Genomic DNA, 25,400 nt, shown 5'->3' with positions numbered 1-25,400 from the left:
TCATCTCGATGCTGGTGACTAATATTCCTTGGTAAAATCCTTGACCTCGCTAAGGTCAAGTGCAAAATTCCTGTTAACTCCACCAGGACCAGGATTTTAACTCCTGTTAACTCCACCAGGGCCAGGATTTTACTGGGATCCCTGCCTGTCCTGGTGGCAGCTTCCTACACTCACCAGGCTTGGGCACCTGCAGGAACAGCATCCCTTCCCTCCCCACTGACAGCCCTCAGGCACCTGCCTTGCAGTGAGGAGTATTTTGGTGAGAAAAGCTCCTTCTCTCACTTTGAGCAGCAACAAGGATCATCTGTGCCTCCAGCAACCTGCACTGTGCCCATCCTGTGGGGTGTGACCACCCTGCTCCTCGTGCCCTGGGGCAGGGACAGTTCTCCAGCAGCTTTTCGTGCTGAAATCGTAGAAGGAAACAAGAAATGGGGTTTAGTTGGCATTTTTTTCCATAGAAACATGCCTGCAGCAGTTAGGAAGCACTTACACTGCACCTGTGTAGGAACAGACAGTGATTAATTAGATGTCAAATTACAGCTCCATTGAGTTGGCTCAATTATACCATAAATCTCCCCGTTGTCCAATTAGGCAAAGAAAGAAGCAAAATGAGACTTGATCCATCTGAGTGTTTCACTGAAGTGAGCTGGAGCTCTCACAGCAGTTTGTGTTGGGGTTGGTTGTGTCAGGACAGCCCCCCCTGGGCTCCCAGTGCCCCATCCAGGGCCTCCATCCTGCTCACCGATGCCATGGGAGCCGATCCCGGTCCTGCCCCACCAGGGGATCCCCCCGGACCAGGGAGCCCTGAAAGGTCTCACACACTCCCAAGAGACCAAAAGATTTAGGCTTATTTGCTCCTACAACTGGGGACAATATAAACGTAATATGAATGTTCTGTCCATCTTCTGTGGATATAAACTCCCCATCCCTGGAAGTTTTCAGGGCCAGGCTGGACAAGGCTTGGAGAAACATGGTCTAGTGGAAGGTGTCCCTGCCCATTGAATGAGATGGTCTTTGGGTTCCTTCCAACCCAAAGTCTTTTATGATTCTGTGATAATCCTGGCAATTTAATTAACTGCAATTTTTAGTACAAACTGGAATCACTTGGCTTTGTTAGGACAAAAGTACCAATATGTTTAAGCAACAGTTATTGTTTAAGAGCCAAGTTTTGCCCCCTGGTCTCTGTCCCCGCCCTTCCCTTCTGACTCCTCCTCAGCAGGGAAATCACCCCAGTTTCAGTGCACAGAGCCCGGGTAAAGATCATCAAAAATCCATGATCACAGAAGGGACCTGCCTCCAGGCCAGGAGCAAAAAACCCCCTGTTTTCTAGTTACTGGAATTATTAATGGAAAAGATGTGTGTCTGTGAGGGGGTCCTTTGTTTCCACCGATTTTTTGTAAAAGATAACTTTGTGTTGCCACATAACAGTCTTGTGAAGGGCTCCAAACCTTTGTTAGGATGACTCTTTATTCAAGAGTAAACAACAGGAGGAGGCCACGTGTGACAGAACAGACCCCGTTCCCAAAGGTCTCTGCCTGGCTGAGCTCTGGGGCTCCCAGCCCAAGGGAAAACATTCCTGGCCGGGGGTGTTGTTTTTCCTTTGAAGGACAGAAGTGTGAAAATCCTTTGCTCCAGTGGCGTTCAGGCAGCAGCAGAGTATGTTTTTCCAGCTGTCCATGACTGTGCCTCAGTTCACAGAATCACAGAGTCCTGGAGTGGTTTGGGATGGAAGGGACCCTAAAGCCCATCTCGTCGGAGCAGTACAGGATGGGAGTCACTGTGCTCTCCCCACATCCCTTGTGGGTGACACTTCAGGGGCCTTTACCTGCTCAACACGACCTTTAATAGTGAGATTTTCACAGGATCACAGAATCATCGAAGTTGGAAAAGCCCTCTAAGACCATCAAGTCCAACCACTCCCCAGCACTGACTCATGTCCCCAAGTGCCACATCCACACGGCTTCTGAATCCCTCCAGGGACGGGGACTCCCCCCCTGCCCTGGGCAGCTGTGCCAGTCCTTTTTAAAGCCAATTTTTCCCAATTCCTTTGGGAGAAAAGAGGGGAAAAAGAAGTTTCATAGACTTTCATGGAATTCTGAAAAGGAAAACAAGGAGTGATGTCAGTAGGATGAGATGGATGAGCGTGTCTGTGGTCACTGTAAATCAGGGGCACAGGCACCCCAAGTTATTCCTGCACACCCGAGGCTGGAGGGCCTCGAGTTTTCTCCTGCAGAGAATGCCAACAAACACTCTGGATTCACCACACCTCCCACTGGGCCTGGTGGTTTCAGGAAAGGTCTGGCTGGATGCATCTTGTTTGGATCATCACATTCTGGTGAAGCCCAAGAATGCCAGCAATGCCTTTTGTCCACCAGTGGGTTTCAGCAGCTCGTTAAACATTCACAGATGGTTCAGGGAGGTAAAACCTGACAGGCTCTGAGGGGACCCACTGGGAACACCTCTCATTTATTGGGGCTGTGTGAGTTTACACAGCACACTCTGCCCTAACCATCCCTGCATCCCAAAACGTGGCTGGGGAAAAACGGCACTGGGGAACAGTCAGCTGGACTTGGCCAGAACTATCTGGAAAGTTCTGATTAATCATGGAGCAAACAAGGTTTTCTCAGCTCCTGGAGAGGTGGGTGTGGAGAGGGGAGTGCCTGGGACCATGGAGATCCAGCTGCTGGGTTTAGGCATCAATTTGCAGGTGGCAAAGAGCTATAAAATGGGCAGCTGTGGCACGGGGAGGGTAAGCTGGATTTGCTGGTTGGAGAGGAGGTGTTGGCTGTGGCTCAGGGCTTCCTTATCCCGGGGCTGCTGGGTGGTGAGATTCCACGTAGGCTCACAGGCCAGAAGTGTTCACCTGAACTACAGGGTGGTGGCTCTGGTCCATAAAGTCCTGAATTTGCTGGAAGCTGGGGGAGGACCTGAAGAAAGCCATGGTGGGGCCTGCTTGGTCTGGGACTCCTCGAGAAGCGTCCCCCCATTGCTGGGAGCAGGATGCTGAGCAGCAGGAACGTTTGCTGGGATCCAGGACGGCTGTTTGGGGTTATGGAGGTGGTGCCACCCCTGGCCCCACCTCCCTGCAGGTGCTCCAAGAGAGGTGGGAGCTCTGGCTGCATGAGGGAAGTAGGTGAGTGTCCAACCCCTGGTTTGGGCTCTGAATGCACTGTGGGTTATCCCAAAGGAGCAAAGGGCTTCGGGAGAGGCCTTGTTCTGCTCCAGAGTCACCAGAGGGAAGAGGCAAATATCTGGGGGAGCACAACCTGTGGAATACATGAGTGTGAAATCATAAATTGGTGATTTCAGTGCACTTTGGGCACGGGACAGTCAGAGCTGCTCAGTGCATGGTTGAGATCCTGGTGTTTTCAGCTGGCTGAGTCATTTAGGTTTTCTATTCAGCTCCAGTGCAGTAAAAATTATAACTATAGCAAACTGAATTTTCTTTGGGTAGTGATGTATGCAAATAGGCTTAAAGGGAGCAAGTGGATTATGCTGATCCCTCCTGTGGTTACACTGTGACACCAAGGCAGGCGTCTGGCACGTTTGGAGGGTACAATCAGCACCAGTGTTGTTCTGCTGCACGTCAAGGTTAAAAGTGTTTCTTCCACCCCTCCTGGTAATACCTGCAGGCACAAAAGGGTAACAGAATCAAAACTAAGACATTTTGAACCTGACCTAATCCATTATTGGCACAGTCCTATTTGCAGCTAATCCAGGATAAAGGTGGAATTTCCCTTCTAAAGATCCCTGAGCTTCCAACCCTCTTGCTGGAGCTGGTTGAGCCCCTCTGAAGCCCCTCTTCCCACCCTCTCCCCTGCCTGGGTGCAGGATTAGTACTGCAGGATCCACCCCTCACTTCTGCACAAGCCTCTGCCAAGGAAAGGTGCTGGAGGCAGGCAGGAGATCGTGGGTGTTACTTTGATTTCTTCCAGTTCAATTCACTTCCAATTTTGGTTTTACCTGGGATCAAACACAAGCGCTGTGAAGTTTTGGGTTGTTTCATAGTAAAGTGCTGCCTCCTGCTGGGAAAGGGGCCCTGTAAAAGAGGCTGTTCAGTAATTTATTACAAAGGATTCCTTTCACCTGGAGTCTGGGAAAGGGCTTTGCAGAGATTGCTCTGCTGGCAGTGGAATAGTTCCAAAAATAAGTGACAGAATTAGTCAATGATGTTGACCAAAATGAGAACTGTATTAAAGAAAAGCCTTACTCTGTGATATGGTACTGCACAGTGGGGGGGACTTTGCTCATGAAGGTAGAAATCCCTATTTCTGTCAATCATTGAACAAAACGTGTTTCCACATCCTCAGAAATGACCCATTAACACGAAGGGGTTTTTTTATTAATTGTACTCCCTTGTGTAATTCCCTTCACTAACCAGTACTGAAAATGCTCTGGGATATTGATATCCCAGTGTCCATTTACACACCAGTACACCCTGGCAATGCACACCTTGTGTGTGTTTAAATACCAGCTCTGTCTTGGTTCCATGGGGACAGAGAGCTTATTGATGAGATCCCGAACTAATTAATTCAAATTACCAGTTTTATTTGCAAGTGGCTCGTGGGCTGTCAGTGCAACGTCTGGGGGTGTTTAATGTTGCTGTTGGTTCTTTCAGTAAGGAAAGTCTTGCCCATATATTCTCCCTTTGATTTCCTCTCCCTTTGCTCTTGGTGTCTGAGTCCCTTCTCGCCTGTGACTGACGGGGTGGCACAAAAATAACCATCCTGATGCTTTTCTGCAAAATCCCATCAACCCACTAGATGGCAAACAACCACTTAAAAAAGCCCGGCAAATACAGTTGTCTTATCTAAATAAACCCGCTGGTGATTTGCTAAAGGAGTTACTTTTCTGCTTATATTTCACCCCAAAGTATAGAGAAGCTTGTCCAAAAAAAATTGGCAAGATATAATATTAAAAGCTCTTTCACTTTCTTGGATTGTGAGGTACAATATGAGCTTTTACATGGAATTGGGTTGGAAGGATCTTAAAGCCCACCCAGTCCCACCCCCTGCCATGGGCAGGGACACCTTCCACTAGCCCAGGTTGCTCCAAGCCCCGTCCAACCTGGCCTTGGGATGGGGCAGCCACAGCTGCTCTGGGCAACCTGTGCCAGGGCCTCCCCACCCTCCCAGCCAACAATTCCTTCCCAATATCCAATCTGAATTGACCCTCTTTCTTTTGTTACCACGATACACAGCCCTGAAGAAGTTGTGCTATTTTTCTGTGGGAAATTTGGCTCTGACTCAGAGCCTGGTGGAGACTTCACTGAGATGCTGTAAGAGAAATAATGTCCCTGACAGAGGAGTAGAGGTGAAGAGGGAAGGACCTGATGGACCTGATCTTTCTGCTTTGAATCATTCCCTGGGGAGGAAAAAACAGCATAAAAGACCTCTTGAGGTTGAGACACTTGAAAATGCTTTAAAAGCAGAACAAGCTTGTAAAGCTATGAAGAAATGCTTGAACAGCTCACAGACCATTACAGGAATTCCCACAGGGAGAGAAGGGGCCAGCTGACATGTCTAACTCACCCCCAGCTCTACTATTTCTCTGCCCTGTGCTCTCCTTGCTTTTCCAACTGGCATTATAGTATTTGGATGACAGCAGTAATCATTTGTTTGATCTTAAAAGCAGTTTTTTTATTTTTCTATACACAAAGGGCTCCTCCTCCAGCTGGCAGAGCAGTGAGGTGACGGCCACCCCCAGCCTGTCCCCAGAGCAGGATGTGGTCCTGTGGCCTCAGTGCTGTAGCACGGAGCTCTTTGGGGCTCACAAACACCCCCCAGAGCTGCCCCAGCCCCAGGAGACCAGCCAGGCTCGTGGAAACGCTGCAGTCGGGGGGGAAAGTCTCCTGTAGCTCCTGCTGCAGAGAGAGGTGATGTGGGGTGGAAGGTCTCCTTGGCTGTACCAGGGTTCCTGCCACAGCCTGGGTGGGCAGGAAACTCCACAAGGCTCCCCATGGCCTGAACAGTTAGGAAATTCCTGGGTAAAGCTGTTGCATCTTAAAGAGATTTGACTTGGGAATGCTCAACCACTGGTCGGGCTGTGCCTGCTGGGCAGGGTGAGGGTGGCACGTGTCACGCTGAGGTTTGCAGTGTCACAGGAATGACAACCCAGACACTGCCCTTGGTGCCTTGTCTGTGCTGGCACACACTCCTTGGATCCCAGAGGTGGTTTTTCCGTGCTGGTTTGTCCATGCACACACTCCCTGGCTCCCAGGTCACTGCCCCATGACAGCAGGGTGAGCCCTGGCCAGCCAAGCAGCCTCATCTCTCTTCTTCTGTCCTTCAAAGCTGCAGTGATGTAAGCCCTAAAAATAATTCAGGCCTCTCCCCATAGTGACAAATGTCCTCCTGCCTGAACCAGGGCTATATCTGTCCCTGATGTGAGCCTGGCAGGATACAGCCTGTTCTTTTCCATCCCCTCGGTGCTTCCCTCAGTGCTGGCAGCTCTGCTGGCACTGACTCCAGGGTAACACCCTGACCTGTGCTCCCAGCTGGGAGAGAGCTGGGAGAACCATGACTGCATGAGAAGGACGAACTCAGGCACATTCCCAGGTCAGATCCTTTACTGTCACGATGGCACAGGGTGTAAGAACCTCTCGCCAAAGCAGGGGCTGTGCTGTGAGTCTGGGGAACCTGGGCTATGCTCAGCATCATCCTCTCCCAGTTGCTGTTTTCCCAGTTTCTGACCTCCAGATGGGAATATCAGATCTGTGGTAGCTCCTCCAGGACGGATCTGATTTAAAGTGTGTGGTGACCTGCTGGTGGGGATGACAGCAAGGCTGGTTGTGTGTTCCCAGAGCTGTCCAGAAGTGTTACTGACCCTCCAGGAACTGGCTGTCCCAAGGGATGGGGGCTGTGCCACCTCAGGGACAAGGAACAGCCTGTTTGTTCATGGAACACCTTCCCATTTTGGGGTATTACCAAACAGTGCTGGGCCAAGCCCGAGGCACAGCAGAAAACACACACAACCTTTTCACCCTCGAGGTGCTGCTGCCAGGTCAGGGTTCCCCTGCTCCAGGGGTGATGTCCTGGCTGGGAAGGACTCGCTGTCCCCGTGGTGACAGAGCTGTCACAGCCCTGCCCTGTCTCAGAACCTGTTCATGACTCAGATGGACACATTGATCAGCTTCTGTTTCTCAGAGCAATTTATAGCAAAGGTGGGATGGGCTCCCACTGACCTGCAGCTCAGTGAGACTTGATAAGGTCCAATAAATCAAATCCCACGTGTTTTTTCCTGACACACACACACCAATGTGTCTCAATGAGAAAAACAGGGATGAGTTTTATATGTGCTGGAAAACAGGTTTGAACTTAAATGACTTTAATTTCTAAATGCATCAAACTACCATATATTTATTTATATCAATATTACCTTTGCAAATAGGTGAGCTGGTGAACATCAGTGTGTAGAATAAACTCATGTGGTGAGTACTCCTTATTTTCCCAAAGCCTTACACTGCTTTGATGGAAGGTGAAGCAATTTGTGTGAGTTGTGACGCCAAACTTGAAGTCCCAAGTCCATAAACCCAATAACTGAGAGAAACAGGCTTCATTAGGCATTAGGTCTTCTGAGAAATCCTATAAAACACTTACAGAAATGCAGATTTACTGAGAAAACAAGAGGGAAGAAGTATTGCACCTTGAGTATGAGGTTTGAAGAGTACGAATCTTCCAGTTCAGGAGTGTATTTTACATTCTAGATGACAGAATGATTGAAAACAGGTTTGCTTTCATACAGGAAGAATGTTTTCATCTTCTCTTGATAAGGACTTCGAGCCAAACACCAGCTGTACCTTCACTGGAGTAAATAAGAAACGAGTGTGGCCAGAGAAATGCCACTGAAACCGAGGGAGGGAGGGAGGGAGGGATTTGGGGAGTGGAAGGTGAAGAATCAGTTGAGCTGAAACAGAGAAGCACTTGTAGCCCAGTGCACTCCCACCCACGGTGGTTTCACAGCCTGTTACTCAGGGTGCAAAGTGCAGGGCGGAACTCCTGCCCAATTCCTCTTTTCTCTTTCAGAACCAGCGAGGAAGAGTTTGAAGAACTCACCCTCTGGGGACAATTTCAAATAATCCTCCTTGTCCCTCTGAGCTGTTCTAGACCCCAGAACTGGAGTCTCTATAAATCTTTCACAGAAGTATCCAAGGAATTCCTCCTCAAGTCGTAATGTGGCAGAGTAAAACCCTGTTTGTCCAGCGGGGATAAATCCCACTGCCAAGGTTTTTGGCAGCAAACTCCTTTATACCAATGCAAACCCAGCACTCGACCCGTACGTGCAATCAGAAATCCTGTCAGAGCCAATAATGCAGATTTTTATCCCTGAGATGGCAGGTAATTCCAGATTCTCAATTTATCACGTTCAGCATGAAGGACTGCAGTCCATCTCCTAAGTGATTCTTATAAAATGGATTTATAAATGGATTTTATAAAAACCAAACAAACAATTTTCAACTAATTTTTTTACTTTAGAGATTTTAGAATTTAATGAATAAATTGATCTAAGCATGTTCTGCATTGTCTTAGCCTGGTCTATTTGATGTGACAGCAGAAAATTTTGGATATCTGCTCACGTCAAAATATTTTCCTGCTAAGCCTCTTGTCACGTTGTTTTCTTACATCCATCATTCTTCAAGGAAATCAGATTTTTCTGTCATCACAAATTCTTATTTTCCCAAAATAATCCTTTCTTTTCTGTTAAGGTAATTGCATGTTGTAATCTGCACTTCTTTGCTGAGAAACTGGGTTGGAATTTTCTTCTGGGAAACAGTTGCTGCCAAGCCTGTAAAGTCCTCAGGATTTAGGCACTGAGGAGGTCTCACTACTCACTAGGAGAGAGGTTTTGGGATATCCAGAACTCCCTTTCCACAAGGTGTTTCCTTTTTTTCCATGTTTTATCACTCAGCTTTGGAGTCCCTGCCTGCAGTGAGACACCTGGAAGAACAAAATCAGTTTACACCTGTGTGCAACTGGTTTAAGGAAGGAGCTTCCATGGATTTGGATTGTACAATTCCAGGCCAAAGGGCTCCAAGGGAATCAGGCTCGTGAGTGCCTCCTCAGGACTCAAGCAGCAATTATTGATTGATGCTTGCCAGCAGTGTCCTGGCAACGAAGCACGATCTGATCCTGCTGCGAGGGGACAGCATTGCTTGACTTCACTGAATTCAAAAATAGACCCATAAAACCATCCGGAACTGGGAAGAACGGTCGGGCAGGTTGAGCAAACGCACTTCTCTCCGGGTTTTTAAAATATCAGAGCGTAACCTGGAAAACTGGAGCAAAGCAAACCCAAGAAATGATGGGTGTGTGCATGGAAATAAAAAAAGTGGGCAAATTCCAGTGCACTGAGTGTCACCTGCTGCTTCCATGACTCGTTTGTGCTCCTTCCCTGCCCGTCTGGCAACGCTGGGAGGAAAATGGAAAGAGCTGTTTGCCTTCTGCAAATACCACGTAACCCAGGATTTTCACTTCAGGGTAATCTGAGGGTTGGAGAACTGAGTCAGCTTTTCCCAACTCTCCTTTTCACTACTGTTTCTTTAACCTTCTGTCCATTCCGTGGGCTGTAAATTGCTTTTGCCATTGCAGAGGGGTTTGGTACCAGCCTTGTGGGTTCACTGGATTTTTCTTGGCTGTGTTAGCACAACACCAAAGGCTAGTGCAGGTTCCTAAAAGGCCAGTGGTGTTCCAGGTTGGAAATAATTTTTAAAATCTCAGGGATTGTACAGTACATGGCTAAAGGGGGGAGTTTGGCAAAGGACCAGGAAAAGAGGGTGAGCTCTCCCAAATACCTGGATTCCCTTCCAAATACCTGCCGATTCATGAACCTGCACATACAGCAGCTCCCAATTAAATGCTGTATTTCCATTAAAAACACTGTTTTGGTGGTGGTTACAGACTCTCAAGCCCCAAACTATACATGGAAAGGAAGACTATAAAACAAACGCTGTGGGATTGGTGATATTTCTAAAAGAGTTGTTTGTAAAACTAAGGAAGTTTATTAACAATTGTAACCATGACACAAAATAAGGGGCCACACCCCATGAGTAGGAAGAAGGCGCAGAAGCAGCTCAGCCTCCTCCACCACAGCTGTTCCTGTGGAAGCCTGGGAGACAGAGGCTAAAAATATTGGATTTGTATCTCTACAGATGCTTTTATCTTCATCTTGCTTGGCACAACCACCTGGCAGCAGTGAACCACCATGACCCTCTGCTCTATTAATGATGATACCAGGTCCATGGGGGTTTGGCAGCCTCACACCTCTGTTCCCAGCAGGTTTGTTCATCCTGGACAACCTGGAATAAAATAATCAATCTTTCCTGTGTCCTGTGCAGCACTTGGACCTGCAGAGCTCTCGGTGTGTCCCCAAGGTCAGAGCCCATCTGAGTGACAATCCATGCACACACACTGAATTGTCAGAGTGAGGTGTCTCCTCTGGCAGATCCGGTGGGATTCCCTCTCTGAGGTGTCCCACTGTGGCACAGTCACGGTGTCTTTTCTGGGCTAGCAGTCCCACAGCTCTCTGGGGAGTCACTGCCGGGACAATGCACCGTGAGGGAGCAGTTTGGCCATCGCAGGAGAGGGACTGTCCCTGCGTGGGGACTGTGAGGGGCACCTCGGGTGGGTGTCCAGTGCTGGGAACTGGCTTCCTCAGTTCAGGAAGGACATTGAGGGGCTGGAGCGTGTGCAGGGAAGGGAACGGAGCTGGGAAGGGGCTGGAGCAGCAGGAGCAGCTGAGGGAGCTGGGAGGGCTCAGCCTGGAGAAAAGGGGGCTCAGGGGGGACCTTCTGGCTCTGCAACTCCCTGACAGGAGGGGAGAGCCGGGGGGGGTCGGGCTCTGCTCCCAGGGAACAAGGGACAGGAGGAGAGGGAACGGCCTCAGCTGTGCCAGGGGAGGCTCAGGTGGGACATCAGGAGGAATTTCTCGCTGGAAGGGGTGGTCAGGCATTGGAAGGGACTGCCCAGGGAGGTTTGGAGTCCCCACCCCTGGAAGAGTCCAAGGAAGGCCTGGCCGTGGCACTCAGTGCTCTGGGCTGGGGGACAAGGTGGGGATGGGGCACAGGGTGGACTGGAAGGTCTCAGAGCTCTTTTCGCACCCAATGAACTCTGTGCCCGGGGACACCGCCGGGACACAGGGGCGCGGCGGGGCCGCCGCCCGCTCCCCACACAACATGGCGGGCACGGCCGCGGGGCGGCCCTGCCACTCAAACCCCGCGAGCCAATCAGAGGCCGGCACTGCCCGCGGGGGGCGGGAGTTCCCGGTCAGCGCGCGTGCGGTGACGGCTGCGGAGGGATCCGGGGCGCGCGGCGCGAGTGTGATGCGGCCGGTCCCAGAAGTGACGCAACCGCTGGGAGTTTCCCGGTCGTTTGTCCCGCGTGGCGGCGACAGCGGGGGGTAGTCACGACAGCGGGGGGTAGTCACGACAGTGGGAGGGGAGTCACGACAGCGGGGGAAACGCGACAGCGGGGAAAACGCGACAGCCAGGCCTGGCGGGGAGCGCTGAGCCGCCCCCGGCGCCGTCTGGGCGCGCCGAGCCTGCTGACAGCGGCCGCACGCCGCTGTGCCCTTCCGCGCGTCCCGCCGGGAGGGGGAGGCTGCTCCGTGTGGAAATGTTTATCCAGTCTTTAATTATACATTTATTATCTACAGCGGCTTGAACTGCGGGAGCTGTTTGACCTCTTTTTTGCGTTCTTCCTTGATAAATGAAGCCGGAGGTGACTTTTCCCTGGAGAACGCCCCCCGCCTGGGAAGGCGCGGCCTCCTCCTGCGCGGACTGCACCGCAATCCCTGGTTTTTACTCGAATTCGCGGCTTTCCTGTGCCGTGTTCCAGGCGCCCAAAGGCCGAGGGCAGCGCTGAACGCAGGGCCCGAGCCACGTTAACTCCCTGTATGGCGTTTATTTGACACATTCTCTGCGCTGTCCCGCCCCTGGCGGGGGTTGGGCTGCACTGACCTTAAACGGCCCCTTTCAGCCCCAGCCCCCTGTCACTCCGTCATCAAACCCGGCGTAGCCCGTGTCTTTCCCGCTCCGCTATTTTTCCCTGGTTTAAAGGTTTTTCCAGGGACAGCCCGGCCGGGTCCCAGTCCCGGTCCCGGGGCAGAGCCGGCCCCTTCCCTTTGCCGTTCCCGGTTCCTGTTCCCGGTGCCGGGACAACCCCAGCCGATTCTCAGTCACGTCCCCATTCCCCTTCCCGTTCCCTCTGTTCCTGTCTCTTTCCCGGTTCCCATTCCCATCCCCTCTTCCTGTCCCATTCCCGGTCCCCATTCTCTTTCCCGGTTCCCATTCCCGTTCCCTCTCCCAGTTCCAATTTCCCGTTCCCGGTTCCTATTCCGGCTCCCATCCCCACTCCCGATCCCATCCCTATTCCCATCCCCATTCCCGGTTCCCGTTCCCCCTCCCGCTGCCCGCGGGGGGCGGGGCGTGCGGCGCGGACTCTTTTTTCCCGTGAGTCCCCGCGCGGGCGGCGCTGCGGCCGCGTCACGGGGTGCCCGCAGTCCGCGCGCGGCCGCCCCGCCGAGCAGAGCCGGCCCGCCGCTGCCGCCGCTGCGCCATGGCCGCCGCGCACCCCGCCGCCGCCGCGCCCGCCGCCCCCAACCCGCCGCCCCCCGCGCCCGCCGGCATCCTCATCGGAGACCGCCTCTACTCCGAGGTGTCGCTCACCATCGACCACTCGCTGATCCCCGAGGAGCGGCTCTCGCCCACCCCCTCCATGCAGGACGGGCTGGACCTGCAGTGCGAGACCGACCTGCGCATCCTGGGCTGCGAGCTCATCCAGGCGGCCGGCATCCTGCTGCGGCTGCCGCAGGTGGGGCCTCCCGGCGCTTCCAGCGGGAGGGAAGGGAAGAGGGAAGGGAAGGGCAGGGCGGGCGGCGCCATTGTGGCGGCGGGAAGGGCGGGGGGGCGGCGGGGCCGCACAAAATGGCGGCGGCCGGGCCGGGCACTGATCGGCTCCCTCTGCGCCTCCCTCTGCCCTCACAGGTGGCCATGGCGACCGGGCAGGTGCTGTTCCATCGCTTCTTCTACTCCAAGTCCTTCGTCAAGCACAGCTTTGAGGTGAGCGCGGCGCGGGGCACCGAGGCGGGGGGGGTTGTGTGGGACCGGCTGCTCGCCTCGGGCCTCGCGGGTTTGCTTCTTGTGTAATTTTAGTCGTAGCGGGGTTAAATATTGTTTTCTTAACGGAAACGGGCCTTTCTTTCAGATTGTTGCCATGGCCTGCATCAATCTCGCGTCCAAAATCGAGGAGGCGCCTCGTCGGATAAGGGACGTGATCAACGTGTTCCATCACTTGAGACAGTTAAGAGCAAAAAGGTAAGATCAGCTTCGTTACGAACGTAAACACCTGTTACCGCTAATGTACTGCAGTGTTCGATTCACAGTATTTTTCCAGGCTAAGTTCAACGACCTAAAGTTGGGAAGGGAGTGCTCGTTGGCTGCTCTGTAGGCAGTACAGTGCAATCCCGACTTCTTCTGCTTTTGTTCACTTGGTAGACCCATTTCTGTTCCTTATTTGGCTGCAAGTCACGAGTATTGGTCCTAGTTTTAGGCTCATGGTTGTAGCTTTTGGTTGGTTGATTGATATTTTTGTTGTCTTGCAGTTATTGAAAGGTAGTCTTAGATGCGAGTGGCCAGTAGTGGATTGCTGTGTATTCTCCAGATTTTTAGCAATATTCAGTAGTCTTAATGCTTTTCTGTCGTTGGTGTGTGACCTCTAAGTGTGGTTTTGGTGCCAATTAAGCATCAGTTAAGAAAAGAAGTCGAATTTCTGGTGACGGCAGTTATTATCTTCTAGAAAAAAAGCCATTGTAGAAGATACCTGCAGTAAGGTCTGGCTTGGCCTGTAGTGTGTGCAGCTTTAATGAGGAGTAGTGTGTAACCGAGTCTGGGAGGCTGGAGGCATCTTTAACATCTCTAATGCACAACGTGGGAGTGGTGTTGTCCTGGTGCCTGGGCAGGGGCAGGTGTTGCAGAGCTGTGAGAGACCAGTGCTGCTTTCTGTGTGTAGAGCGATGTTTGTTCTTGGGTAAAGCAGATAACAAAGTAGTGAGAGGAACAAGGAGTGGTTGGAGGAGTTCCCTAAGTTGCTGTTAAACACAAAATCTCCTTAATTCTGTCGGGCAGCAGAGTTATAGTCTGGGATTGGAGGCTTCAGCTTTGCTTTCAGTGGCTGATTGCCCAAAGTTTAAGGAACTCTGTAGCTACAACAGGATTTTGTTTTTGGCTGGATTATTAAATTCGTGCTTTATTTCTCTGCCCTGTGTCACCAGGGTACAGCAGGAATTGAACCTTCCATGTGGTGTAACCTTTTCTGAGAAACAGTAGAAATCTGTTAGGGAAACCAGCTCTTTGTTGGTGTCTTTATCTGGTTATGCTTCTGTTGCAGCCAAAGCTTTGGCTTGTACTGCCTCATGCTCATTTTTCCCAAGTTAGTTGTAGATCCAAGAAGAAAGGGTCAGTGTCACACTTTGGGACTGAGCTTTGTTGGTTTTGGTGTTTAGGTTGTTAGAGCCCTGAGGGAATTGTGAGAAATGGTGTGGGGTGTGAGTTCAGTGGGACTGTCTTCCACAGTTCTGATAAGGGAGTCTGGTATTGGAATTATTGGAGCAGGTTCAGTGATTAGTAATGTTTTGGCCTCGATCCAGGCAGTGAAGGTTAATTAATCATATGCCTTGCTTGTCTCTGCAATGAGAATATGAATTAGCTGTTTCTTTGTGCTGTGTGAAGGATCAGAGAAACTGAACTTAACCTGTGAATTTAAATCTTTCCAGCTAGCCTGTTCCAAATCCCACCTTGTGCATGTTACATGGTGTCTAAAGTGCATCATGTCCAGAGAACTCGTGCACTGCTACCCATTATTTTCGGGAGAAATGGGTATTGTTGCTCTGCGATTCTGAGTGAATCTGCATGAAACGAACCTTAAAATGCTGCAGTCTGACATTCAGACTTGCACACCCCCCCTTTTTTTTTTTTGTTTTTAGCAAGCAGGATGTAAACGTTTTTCTGTGCTTTTTACAAGCTGACAGTTCCGTCACATGTACACGTTATTAACTTCAACTCTTTTTTCCCTTGCAACCGACTATACAGCGACCAGCTACATTTACCAAAGCCTGGGTGATGTGGAGTGGTACATAAAGATGAAGCTGTCGTCATGGCAACAGTGAGTGAAGTATCGAAAATCCCCAAGGAGAAGCCAGTGCTCTGAGAATAGGTCACTGGAACCGGGGGACTAACAGGTTGGCCGCTGGTGAACCATTTGGAAGAAACTCCTGTATCTTGTTATAAGCTTTTTTCTTTGCTGTCCAGGTTTTTAGAATACTAGCTTAACCTTTTTTTTTTTTTTTTTTTTTTTTTTTAATTTTTTTACTGAAGCTAACACTTAGGCTGTAGTTAGTTTCTCACACACAACCCAGAACTGAAAGACTCAGGCTGCTGTACTTTCTTTTCTAGTCTAGTTTTTCTGTTAACTGAAGCTCTTAACCCGCACACACATCTGGGGTAGTTTGTGTAGGCTTTGCTTTCTTTCTTAACCAGTTTTGGGTTCTTAGTTCCACTTTCTGGCTCTGTATAATTGCAGTTTGAATTCATAGTAAAACAAGGGTACAGAAATCTTGAATTTGTAAATTTACACCAATTACGATGTAAGCAGTCCCTTCTATGTACCTGTTTGCAGAACTGGGAATTGCATTGGAATTTTCTTTTTATGAGACATGTAGTCAACTAGAGGTGGTATTTCTAATGCTGAGAAGTAAGAAAAAGCTAAATAAGTGTTTTGGACAAGCGTATTTTCTTTTGAATTTCTGACGAGCAAATGTGATGTAGAACTGCATGTAAAATGTTTGTGTGCATGGAGAAAAGCTCGTACTGTGGAAAAACTGCTTTTAAATAACTGTGTGCCAAAACATGTGTTCTGAGCAAAGTGCAACTGTTGTTTATCTTGTAGAATGTAGCTTGAAGTTGCTTTTATTTTTTCTAAATGTGCTTGAAAGCTGCAGAAAGTCCTGAGACTGGAACCAAATGTGACTGGTGTCGTGCTGTAACCTCACACGGGGCACTTTTGAGACGCTCAGGTGCAGGACACGGGTCCCTGCAGTGGGTTTGGAAGTGGCTGCATTAATGTTACACACTTAGTGCTCTTCTAACTGCCCTGCAAGTCTGTGCTGCTTGGATTTATGACCTTGGAGACAAACAGAACTCGTGTTTTTATATTGACCAGCTTAACAGAGCTCCGGTCTTTGAAACGAGACGCCGCTGTTGTGCTGTACTTGTCAGAAGTACTTTGCTCTGTGTGGCCATAATTACACGCAGGGCACTGTTCCTCCAATGGATTAGTCATCCCAAAGACATCAAAGTTTAATATTACATCCAGTGAAGTTGCAGCTGTGTTGAGAACTTAGGTCTCATTTGTCAGAGTGATTTCTAAAAACGGGTATTTGTAATTTATTTGTTGTTACAAGCACATTACAGAGTGTGTTAATCTGTTGGGTTGTTAACACAATCTTAATCCCAATCAAGCGTTGCATCCGAGTGTTGGATTGGCTCCCCAGAGGGGACACTGTGTGCTCTGTTGTTAATGATAAAGTCTTGCCTGGAGCTCTAGTGCTGTAAAACAGACTCAGAGTAAGAATTTGCAGTATTCCTTGGCTATCCAGGGCTTGAAGGTCATGATTTATATATTTTATACATAAGGTTATAAGTTACTTTTCTCTGGTTTGTTACTTGGACCTAAAATAATTCTTGGACTGAGAACTAAGTGCAGCAAATGCAGTAGCAAAGTTCCTCTTTTTATTTAGTAGAAAGCAAAAAAATTTTCCAAAGGGAAGTCTCTGAAGTTTCCACCTTGTAAATAATTGTTTACCACCACTTCAGAGCTCATGCCAAAAGTGCTATATTGGTGAATCTTAATACAGTGGAGAACTTGACTTTGTCAGTAATAAAGTGCAGTAAAGCACTTAAATCTCTGCAGATTTTTATTTTTCCATAAGTGGATAAAAGTCTTTATTTCTGGAAACACTACCTGGACAAGCTGATGTTTTTCATGGCTTCCTTAGAGCTGTAGATCTGTGGAATTTGTGACCTGAGTAACGTGGGACACCAGAGCAAAGCAAAGCCCACTTGGGCTGTTGGGTTTCCTGTCACTTCCCTGTGGAACATGTGCTAAGGGTGAACTGTTGGTGCTGATCCCGTGGCCCTGGGGAAGGACAGTGAAAAATTAACATACAGTGAGGCTCATGTCTGTCCTGCTGCCCCTGGAACTGCCTTAACTTCCTTACACAGCTGTCTGGGAATGCAGGGCCATGTGGAACGTGGGGTGGTGGAGGATCCTGTGCAGCTGTGTTGTCTCACTGGTGATGTTTCTGATAGACTGGAAGTCATGGCTGCCTTAAATCCATGATCCAAGGTGTCCCACCTCTGAGGAAGTGTTCTGCTAAACTGAGCCTGGGCAGGATGAACTCGCTCGGGATGATGCTTTGCAGATCCTGTTAGTGCCAGTGATCTCTGGATAAAATTGTGGAGAGCAATACTGGAGGAAATATTCTTATAAACCCCAGTATAATTGATTTGAACGAATTGGAAGTGACTCAGTTTCACTGATTGAAAGAACTTGAGCTTGGTTTTCCCATTCTCACTCCAGAGCACTGTGTTCAGCCTGCTGGAGTGTTCAGATAACATCAGCTTCTCACTGAATGAAGTTGCCTTAAATAAGCTTGAAAAGTTCTTGCTTTCCAGTTAATTTATGGGGGGAGGAGGAGGAAACAAAATAACCAGCCAAAAAAACCCTCCAAACAAAAAACTCCCCCTGTTCTGACTGGATTTATTTGGAGTAGCTGAAGTGGCAAGTAACGTTGTCCTGCTGAGTGAGAGTAACGCTTAACTAGAGAAGTTACTTTCATGTCAATGGAAAACGTAGCATTTCTTAGCAAACAGGAAGAGTAAGGCTGGTGCTGGAGTTGTAGGTCCTTCCTGGCACCAAAAAACTGCAGTACTTCCTTCCAGAGCTGGGAGCTGCTTCTCGGCCCCTTGGGAAGAGAGGGGAGCTTGTGCTTCAAATTTGTACAACATTGTGCTTTTCTTGGGGAAGTGGATGGTTTGCTGTGTCCTTTGCCAATGACAACCAGCAGCTGTCCAGGTGACTGCAGGAGTCATGCCATAAACTGGATTGTGGAAGTTGGGAAGCTCCTTGTCCAGCCTTGTAATTAAATCAGCCCTTTTTCATCCTGGGGTGAGAACCTTGGTTTGGAGTGTTTTATGTGCTCTGTGACCTGTCAGGGAAGAGAAGTGAGATCCACTCATGGAATTTGCAAGTTAGCAGTGAAATATTTTGCCTGATACAACAAAAACTGTATTTTGAATCCACTTTGCATTACTTTTTTTTTTCTTTTGAAGGTAATGTAATGGGTGTATCATATACACAGGCTGTGGTTTATTGGAGCATAAGGAGCTCTGAAAACATTTTTCTGCTTTGGAAAGCACATGGAATGTGTGAGACATTACAGGGAAAAAGCTGATCTGTCTTCAGGAGGAAATGGATTCAAATATCCAGAGTGGAATGTTGAAAGGTCAAGCCTAAGCACGGGCAAAGCAAAGAGTATGAAATGGAGCGTGACACTTGTGCGTGAAGTGCACAGCAAGTCATTCGAGGTCAGAGTGCTTCGGAGAGTTCAGGTGTTGGATTTGAAAGGAATTAGGACTAGACAGTGCTAGAGCTTGAAATCTTTTTGTGGAATGAGCTCTTGTTTTGGAAATGCAAACAGCAGCAGGGATATCCATGGTACCCACTGGTGAGGGGTGCAGGGAGATCTGTCACCCTTCAGAGAGGAAATTCTGTGCTTTACTCAGTTTTCACGCACCACAGAGCCAGGGCTGCCTTGTTCTCTGAAGGCTGAATAATCTTCTCTTCAGTTTGTAGGAAACTGCAATTTCTAAAGCACAAGTTGCTACTTCAGTATTAATTAGGAAAAACCCTGTTCTGCCTTACTTCTGCTTTGAAGTCCTGCCTGGCAAAGGCAGTTGTGTCACATTCCTTCCCCCACCTCTGCCATGGAGAGGAAGGTTCTTTGGGATCCTTCCTGCCAAGCAGCTCCTCCCAGCAGCTGGAGCAGTGTAGTTTGCATACACAGCAGCAGAAGGCTATTTTTTATCTCAGCCATCTAATCTGTAGCTAGTCAAAAGCAGCAACTAAACTAGTTTATCTAAACTTGGACAGCACAAGATTAATGCTTAAACTTGCTTGCAGGAGTTGAAAACCGGTTTCTGTTGCCATTAGTTGGTTGGAAGGGAAAACAGAGTTGCCGTTATTTTTGGATATGCAAAACAGTTTTGATTTTATTTCTTGCAAACTATAGGACTCCAAGCCCCCTGATACTTGATCAGAACTACATAAACACCAAAAATCAAGTAATCAAAGCAGAAAGGAGGGTACTGAAGGAGTTGGGATTTTGTGTTCATGTCAAGCATCCTCATAAGGTGAGTTCTCAAAAGTAATCTAATTGTATCTATTACTCTACCTTGGTGGCATCACTGTGAGCTGTGGAACGAGAAACACAGGTGTCAGAATGACCTGCATTCTTCTCTTTATCCCTCTGTAGTTGTTATTGATGTTTTTGCCAGAGTACTCGGGCAAACAGTCATATTGACTTGGGTTGAAATTACTGCCTTGGGAAGGGTTAAAGGTGGTGGCTGGTTTTGAGAAATCTTAACCAGTTGTCTGAACATGATGGGAAGACTCTTGGGGATGGTCCTGGGCAGGGCTGAGAGTTGGACTCAGTGATCCTTGTGGGTCCCTTCCAACTCAGCATATTCTGTGGCATGAAAGCTTACAGTGTGTGCTTAGAAAAGGAGCCCCCATTGTTTGGGAGTACTGTTTGATTTTAAAAATATATATTTACATACATATTTACTTCATCTTGCTTTATGTGTTAAAACCGAGTCTTTTTTCTCTTCCCCCCCTTATTTCTCAGATCATTGTTATGTATTTACAAGTCCTAGAATGTGAACGTAATCAAACCCTGGTACAGACAGCCTGGTAAGTTATTTTCCATTCTTTTCCTAGCCAGGAAAATAGTAGCAGAAATAACAAGCCTGATGATCCCTATGCAAAGCAATGAGCTGTAAGTTCCTACCCAAACACACGCTTTGAAAACATTGTGGTGCTTGTTTCTGCTCACTATTTTCATGGCTTGATTGCAGCGCAGTCATGGAGGACTCAATTTAACTTTGTTCTTTTTTCTACTCTTTGATTGAAGGGTAGTCCCTGATGGTAAGTCATAGAGCTCTGCCCTCTGCACCTCAGCCCTGACCTGGGGATGGCCGGTTTGGCTGCCCTTCTCTCCAGCCAAGCCAGTGCAAGCTCTCATCCGAGACTCACTGCCGTGATCCAGCGGGCAGCACCTCCGAGTGCGGAGGGGTGCCAAGGATTTGTATATTTGTTTCCAGAAGTAACTGTTACAACTGTCTCTGAATGTCTTTGTTCCTACCTGCTGTACGCTGTAGTGTTTAAAGGACACGCGGGGGACAATCTGCCAACGGTTACTTAGTTCATTTGGCTAAACCTGAGTTCCAGAGAGGATTTCGGTGCATGCAGCATGTTCACGTAGAGCCATACTGGGCATGGGGGTTGGAGAGTCAATGCTGACTGAACTGCTGTTCCTCTCTCTCCCATAGCTTGGGAACTTAGAAATCCATGGAGGTCTCTGCTGTTATTGTATCTCCCAGCATGTGTTGCTTGGTAGTGCCCCCCCTGTGCCAGACCAGGAGCTCAGGGCAGTGGGGGCCCTGACTAACTCACAGGCCTCTTTCCAACACTCAGTGAGCTAATGGGATGCCTCTCTCTGGATGTAGTGGGACTCGAGGCACACAAAACTTAAGTGCAGTCAGTGTTTTATGAACTGCCTAGGTTGCCTCTGGAAGATGGTAGGTTGCAAATATACTGTGCTTTCCTGCTTACACCTGGGTTTTAAATTGGTTTTTAAATACAGCACCACTGGTGTCTGAGGCAAACAGCTGGACAGATGCAAAGTACTTGTTAGGTTGTGAGCTCTGGACGTTTTGGGATAACCGAACCAAGGAAGCAGCCATGAAATGCTGCTGGCATTTGCTACTACACATTGTTGCACTGGGGTTTCAAACAGTGCCAAGGTGCAGACTGTTACAAAGTGACACGTCAACACCAAATACCACAGTTCCACAGAAACCAAATGTTTAACATCATAACAGAAAAAATAATAAAGTCAATTGAGTCTCCAGTATTGTTATCCTCTAAAAAAAAAAAAATAATAAAAAGTAAACCAGAGATCCAACCTTTCACGCTGTGTGTTTTTAGGAATTACATGAACGACAGCCTTCGGACAAACGTGTTCGTTCGCTTTCAGCCCGAGACCATCGCGTGTGCTTGCATTTACCTGGCTGCCAGGGCCCTGCAGGTGAGCACTGCCTCGCATTGCCGGGGGGCTGCTTTCAACAGAATTCATGCAGACATTGGAAACAAAAGCCTGGGCTGTAATCCCTGTTGCTGGTTGTTTGGGTTTCAGATTCCGCTGCCCACTCGCCCTCACTGGTTCCTACTCTTTGGCACCACGGAAGAGGAGATTCAGGAGATCTGCCTGACCACTCTCAAGCTTTATACCAGAAAAAAGGTAAGTTTGAGGTGTTCGGTTTTCCTGCTCTGTGCTCAGTGCAGCTTGAGCTGAGTTATGGCTCTCCAAAAGTTTGGGAATGCTGGAATACAGATCTACTAATGGGAAAGGCTCCCGTGAGGGGGGTGTGAGAACAAATTCCGGAAATTACCCCCATTACTGGACAGATGATTAAAGCCAACTGAGTATTTTTCAGAAATGAGACGAAAATACGAATTGCATTAACTCAGCCTCTGACCTCATTATTACTTCCACAGCCCAATTATGAGTTTCTGGATAAAGAAGTAGAAAAGAGGAAAATGGCACTGCAGGAAGCTAAACTGAAGGCAAAAGGTTTGAATCCAGATGGAACTCCAGCACTCTCAACACTGGGTGGCTTTTCTCCTGCATCAAAACCATGTAAGTTTGTTTTCTGAATAGAAACTTGCATAATACTGTTTGATAAGTAACTAAATCTGTGTCCCAGGGTAGTTAAAAAAAAAAAAAGGCAGGTTTGCTTCTCGAACTGCTGAGACAGTTTAGGCTCCCTCACAGAACTAAGCAGCAAGGCAAATGTTTCTTTTTTTTTTTTTTTCAAACATAGATTTTAAAACCAGTTTCAAGACCTTGAAATAACAGATTATAGGGAAAAGGGATACTCCATACTTCCACAGATGGGAGAGTGATGTATTAATGACACGCACCCTTCATGAGACAGGAGTTGGTGTGTGTTACGTGGTGTGAGGAGAGACTCTGGATTCAGTTTGGGGGATGTTGCAATGGTCTTGGCTCCTTTTGCTGCAGGTGTCTCTGAAAATGGCTTTCTCTGCCTTTTTTAATGCACTTGGCAACTGTTCAGTGTGATGAAGGCAGGCAGCTGGTGGTCAGGAAATGGAGGAGGGAGAGGCACAGCACAGTCTTGGCACCAGAGGGAATAAACTGCATCACCTATTTTGAACCAGCCTGTCTGTCAGAAGTCTGATGGTTTGTCTTGGTGCTTTCACCTCTCCCTGCTGCTGCTTTTGAGCTGTGAAGTGCCAGGGGGGTTCAAAGGCCCTCACAGGCCTTGACCCAGTGCTGGTGGTGAGGCAGAAGGCTCAGGGCCTGGTCTGTCTGTGGCTCTGCAGAAGCTTGGGCAGAGCACCATCACAGTTCCTTCTGAAGAGTTGGAGTTTTCAGAGGGTTTGACCTGGCAAGTGTGAACTTCTCATGGACAAAGAATGTGAGGTGGGAGCCAAGGCTGGGGGTGTTGGAAAGCAGGAGCTCTTTTGGGCTTAGCAGCCCTTCCATGAGAGGTGAATCCATCTCTGTAAAGACAGAGTCACTTATGGGCTAAACACACTTAGCTGCAGTTTGCTGTTCAGTCTTAATCCTTTCTGTAGCATTGGAAATTATTGTCCAAGTAACAAACTCTGTATCTGTGGGCCATAAGGGCAGCTTTTATTTTGTGCCTTTTGGCCCCCGGTGGATGAAGGTGAGCCTGGCTGTGTGGTGTGGAGTCACAGTGCTCTTCCTCCTCTGCTGTCACTTGGCTTCACATTATGGGTCTCCCCATGAACATCCTGCTGCAGGAACGAACTAAAAATGGAAAGATGGAATGAAATAGTAGCTACTGAGTTTGTATCTACATTTAGTGCAGATACTGGTACAGGTGTTTAAGGGATGTACAGTATGTTCATGACAAAGGATGAATAAATAGCTAATTTTGAATTTAAATTTAATTCTCAGCTTCCCCAAGAGAAGTAAAAGCTGAAGAGAAATCACCAGTGTCTGTGAATACCAAAACCATTAAAAAGGAGCCAGAGGAGAGGCAGCAAACCTCCAAGAGCCCTTACAATGGGTAGGTAAAACCTCTCCTGGTAAAGAGAATACTTGAGTAAAAATGCTTTCTTTAACTAAAGTACAGCGAGCCACTGCTGAGCTCCTTCAGTAGTGAGTAACAAGTGCCTCAGAAGTGCAAGCCTGGTTTGTTTTTGCCCCCCTTCCAGCTTGAGAAAAGAAAGCAAGAGAAGTCGAAGCAGCAGGAGCGGCAGCCGGTCCCGGTCGAGGACAAAGTCTCGGTCTCGCTCGCACACGCCGAGGCGGCAGTGAGTGGGGGCTCTGGGGAGGGCAGGAGGGCTTTGGCATGCTCAGTTCCATAAGGATCCCATCACAAATGGGAGCAGTCTGGGCACACAGTGCCCATGGAAGGGGTGAGAAGTGCCACAGGACCAGTTTAGACGTGTGGCAGCTTTGTGGTGTCAGTGCTCCCTGGTGCTCTGCTCAGCTCTTCAGGGCTCTGCCCCTCTCCTGTGGTGGGAAGAGGGGGATGCAGGGAGAGCTCCTGCCTTCATAAATATGTACTTTTGAAGAATCTTCAGGCTGATATCCAAGTTGGAAGCTGCCAACTTGGATGTCAATGAAGGGTTCCCCAAAGTATCCCTGTGAGATCACTGAGGGAAAAGGGCAATAAGCAGTTTGTGAGCTGGTGTTGAGGGGAGATTCTTGACAAGGTGGAAAAATCTCAAAAGGTGCTGCGTTCTGGGTTTGGTTTGGGCTGTTTATTTTCAAATGAGCTCAACTAAAAGAATCCCAGACTGGTTTGGGTTGGAAGGACCGTAAAGCCTATGCAGTCCAACCCCCTGCCATGGGCAGGGACACCTTCCACTAGCCCAGGCTGTACCTTGGGGATATCCACTGTCCTTCCTCATTTATCCCCGTGGGAAAAACAGCCTCTGACTTCTCCCAGTGCCTTGGCAGCCCCTTTGCTGTGGTTTGGTTGTTGTTTCCCGTGTGGAAGGCCCGTTCTAACTCCCCCTCTCCCGCAGCTACAACAACCGGCGCAGCCTGTCGGGCACCTACAGCTCGCGGTCGCGGAGCCGCTCGCGCAGCCACAGCGGGAGCCCCCGGCGGCACCACAACCACGGCTCCCCGCACCTCAAGGCCAAGCACGGCCGCGAGGAGCTCAAGGGCGCCAACAGACACGGCCACAAGCGGAAAAAATCCCGCTCCCGCTCCCAGAGCAAGTCCAGGGATCACTCGGACGCCAAGAAGCACCGGCACGAGCGGAGCCACCACCGGGAGCGGCGCGAGCGCTCCCGCTCCTTCGAGCGCTCCCACAAGGGGAAGCACCACGGCAGCGGCCGCTCGGGGCACGGGCGGCACCGGCGCTGAGCCCCCCGGGCACAGAACTGGGACTGCACAGCCCCTGCCAGGTTTGGAGGGACTTGGGCCCCGGGGCTCCTTTTCCAAGAGGGGCGGAAGACTTTTGTTTGTTTTTTGTTTTGGGACAGGAACTGTTACCAACTTTTTGCACATAATACCTTAGCAGTATCCAAGGGGTGGAAAACCATGATCAGGTTCGTTGTATGTATTAGAGCTGTGTATTGTTTATTGAGCTGAGAACTGGAGACAGGATTTCTGTATAAAAGCAAAACGTACCTTATTTTTATACCAGTCAATTGCAGACGCTTATATTTAAGTATAGTTATTTGTTTAAACAATGGTGGAGACTTTCTTACACTGGTTTTAGTCTGCATGTGTTAAAAGATTTTTACGAAAAATAAAATATAAAGCTTTTTTTTTTTTTTACTGCCTGTTGGATGCCAAATGTGTTGGAACTAAACTTACTTTTCTTACACACCCTGGCCTTGAGCGCTGTGCCTGAGTGGGACATGGTGGGTAAACTGGGAAAGCTCTAGATGTTTGTCCTTCCCAGGGAGGCCAGGCAGCAGTTGGAATAAATGACCATGGACCTCTCTGAAGTTCAGTGGGATGAGCCAGGGATGGGTGTCCTGCTCTGTCAGCTGCCC

The 25,400-nt window shown here is 48.9% G+C and overlaps 2 protein-coding genes across 2 annotated transcripts; one reads left to right on the top strand and one right to left on the bottom strand.

Annotated features, from left to right (window-relative positions):
* Positions 1 to 9,957: 9,957 nt before the first annotated feature.
* LOC120324985 lies at positions 9,958 to 11,909 on the bottom strand. Its single transcript, XM_039389981.1, has 3 exons — positions 11,780 to 11,909; positions 11,096 to 11,594; positions 9,958 to 10,294 (listed from the first exon to the last, which is right to left on the bottom strand). Exons 1-3 carry the CDS (start codon positions 11,907 to 11,909, stop codon positions 10,000 to 10,002), a joined length of 924 nt encoding a protein of 307 aa, XP_039245915.1. The 3' UTR covers positions 9,958 to 9,999.
* Positions 11,910 to 12,551: 642 nt separating this feature from the next.
* On the top strand, positions 12,552 to 25,179 carry CCNL1 (cyclin L1). Its single transcript, XM_027730564.2, has 11 exons — positions 12,552 to 12,806; positions 12,980 to 13,054; positions 13,200 to 13,309; positions 19,342 to 19,462; positions 19,957 to 20,021; positions 21,318 to 21,417; positions 21,526 to 21,630; positions 21,888 to 22,029; positions 23,338 to 23,449; positions 23,598 to 23,696; positions 24,417 to 25,179. The coding sequence occupies exons 1-11, from the start codon at positions 12,552 to 12,554 to the stop codon at positions 24,760 to 24,762; spliced, it is 1,530 nt and encodes a 509-aa protein (XP_027586365.2). The 3' UTR covers positions 24,763 to 25,179.
* The last annotated feature ends 221 nt before the right edge of the window (positions 25,180 to 25,400 follow it).

This window comes from Pipra filicauda, unplaced genomic scaffold, assembly GCF_003945595.2.
Source record: "Pipra filicauda isolate LSUMZ 115617 unplaced genomic scaffold, ASM394559v2 scaffold78_size3787270_pilon, whole genome shotgun sequence".
Lineage (NCBI taxonomy): Eukaryota > Metazoa > Chordata > Aves > Passeriformes > Pipridae > Pipra > Pipra filicauda.
The sequence above is the reverse complement of the archived record's forward strand: the minus strand, read 5'-3'. Positions and strand labels throughout refer to the sequence as shown.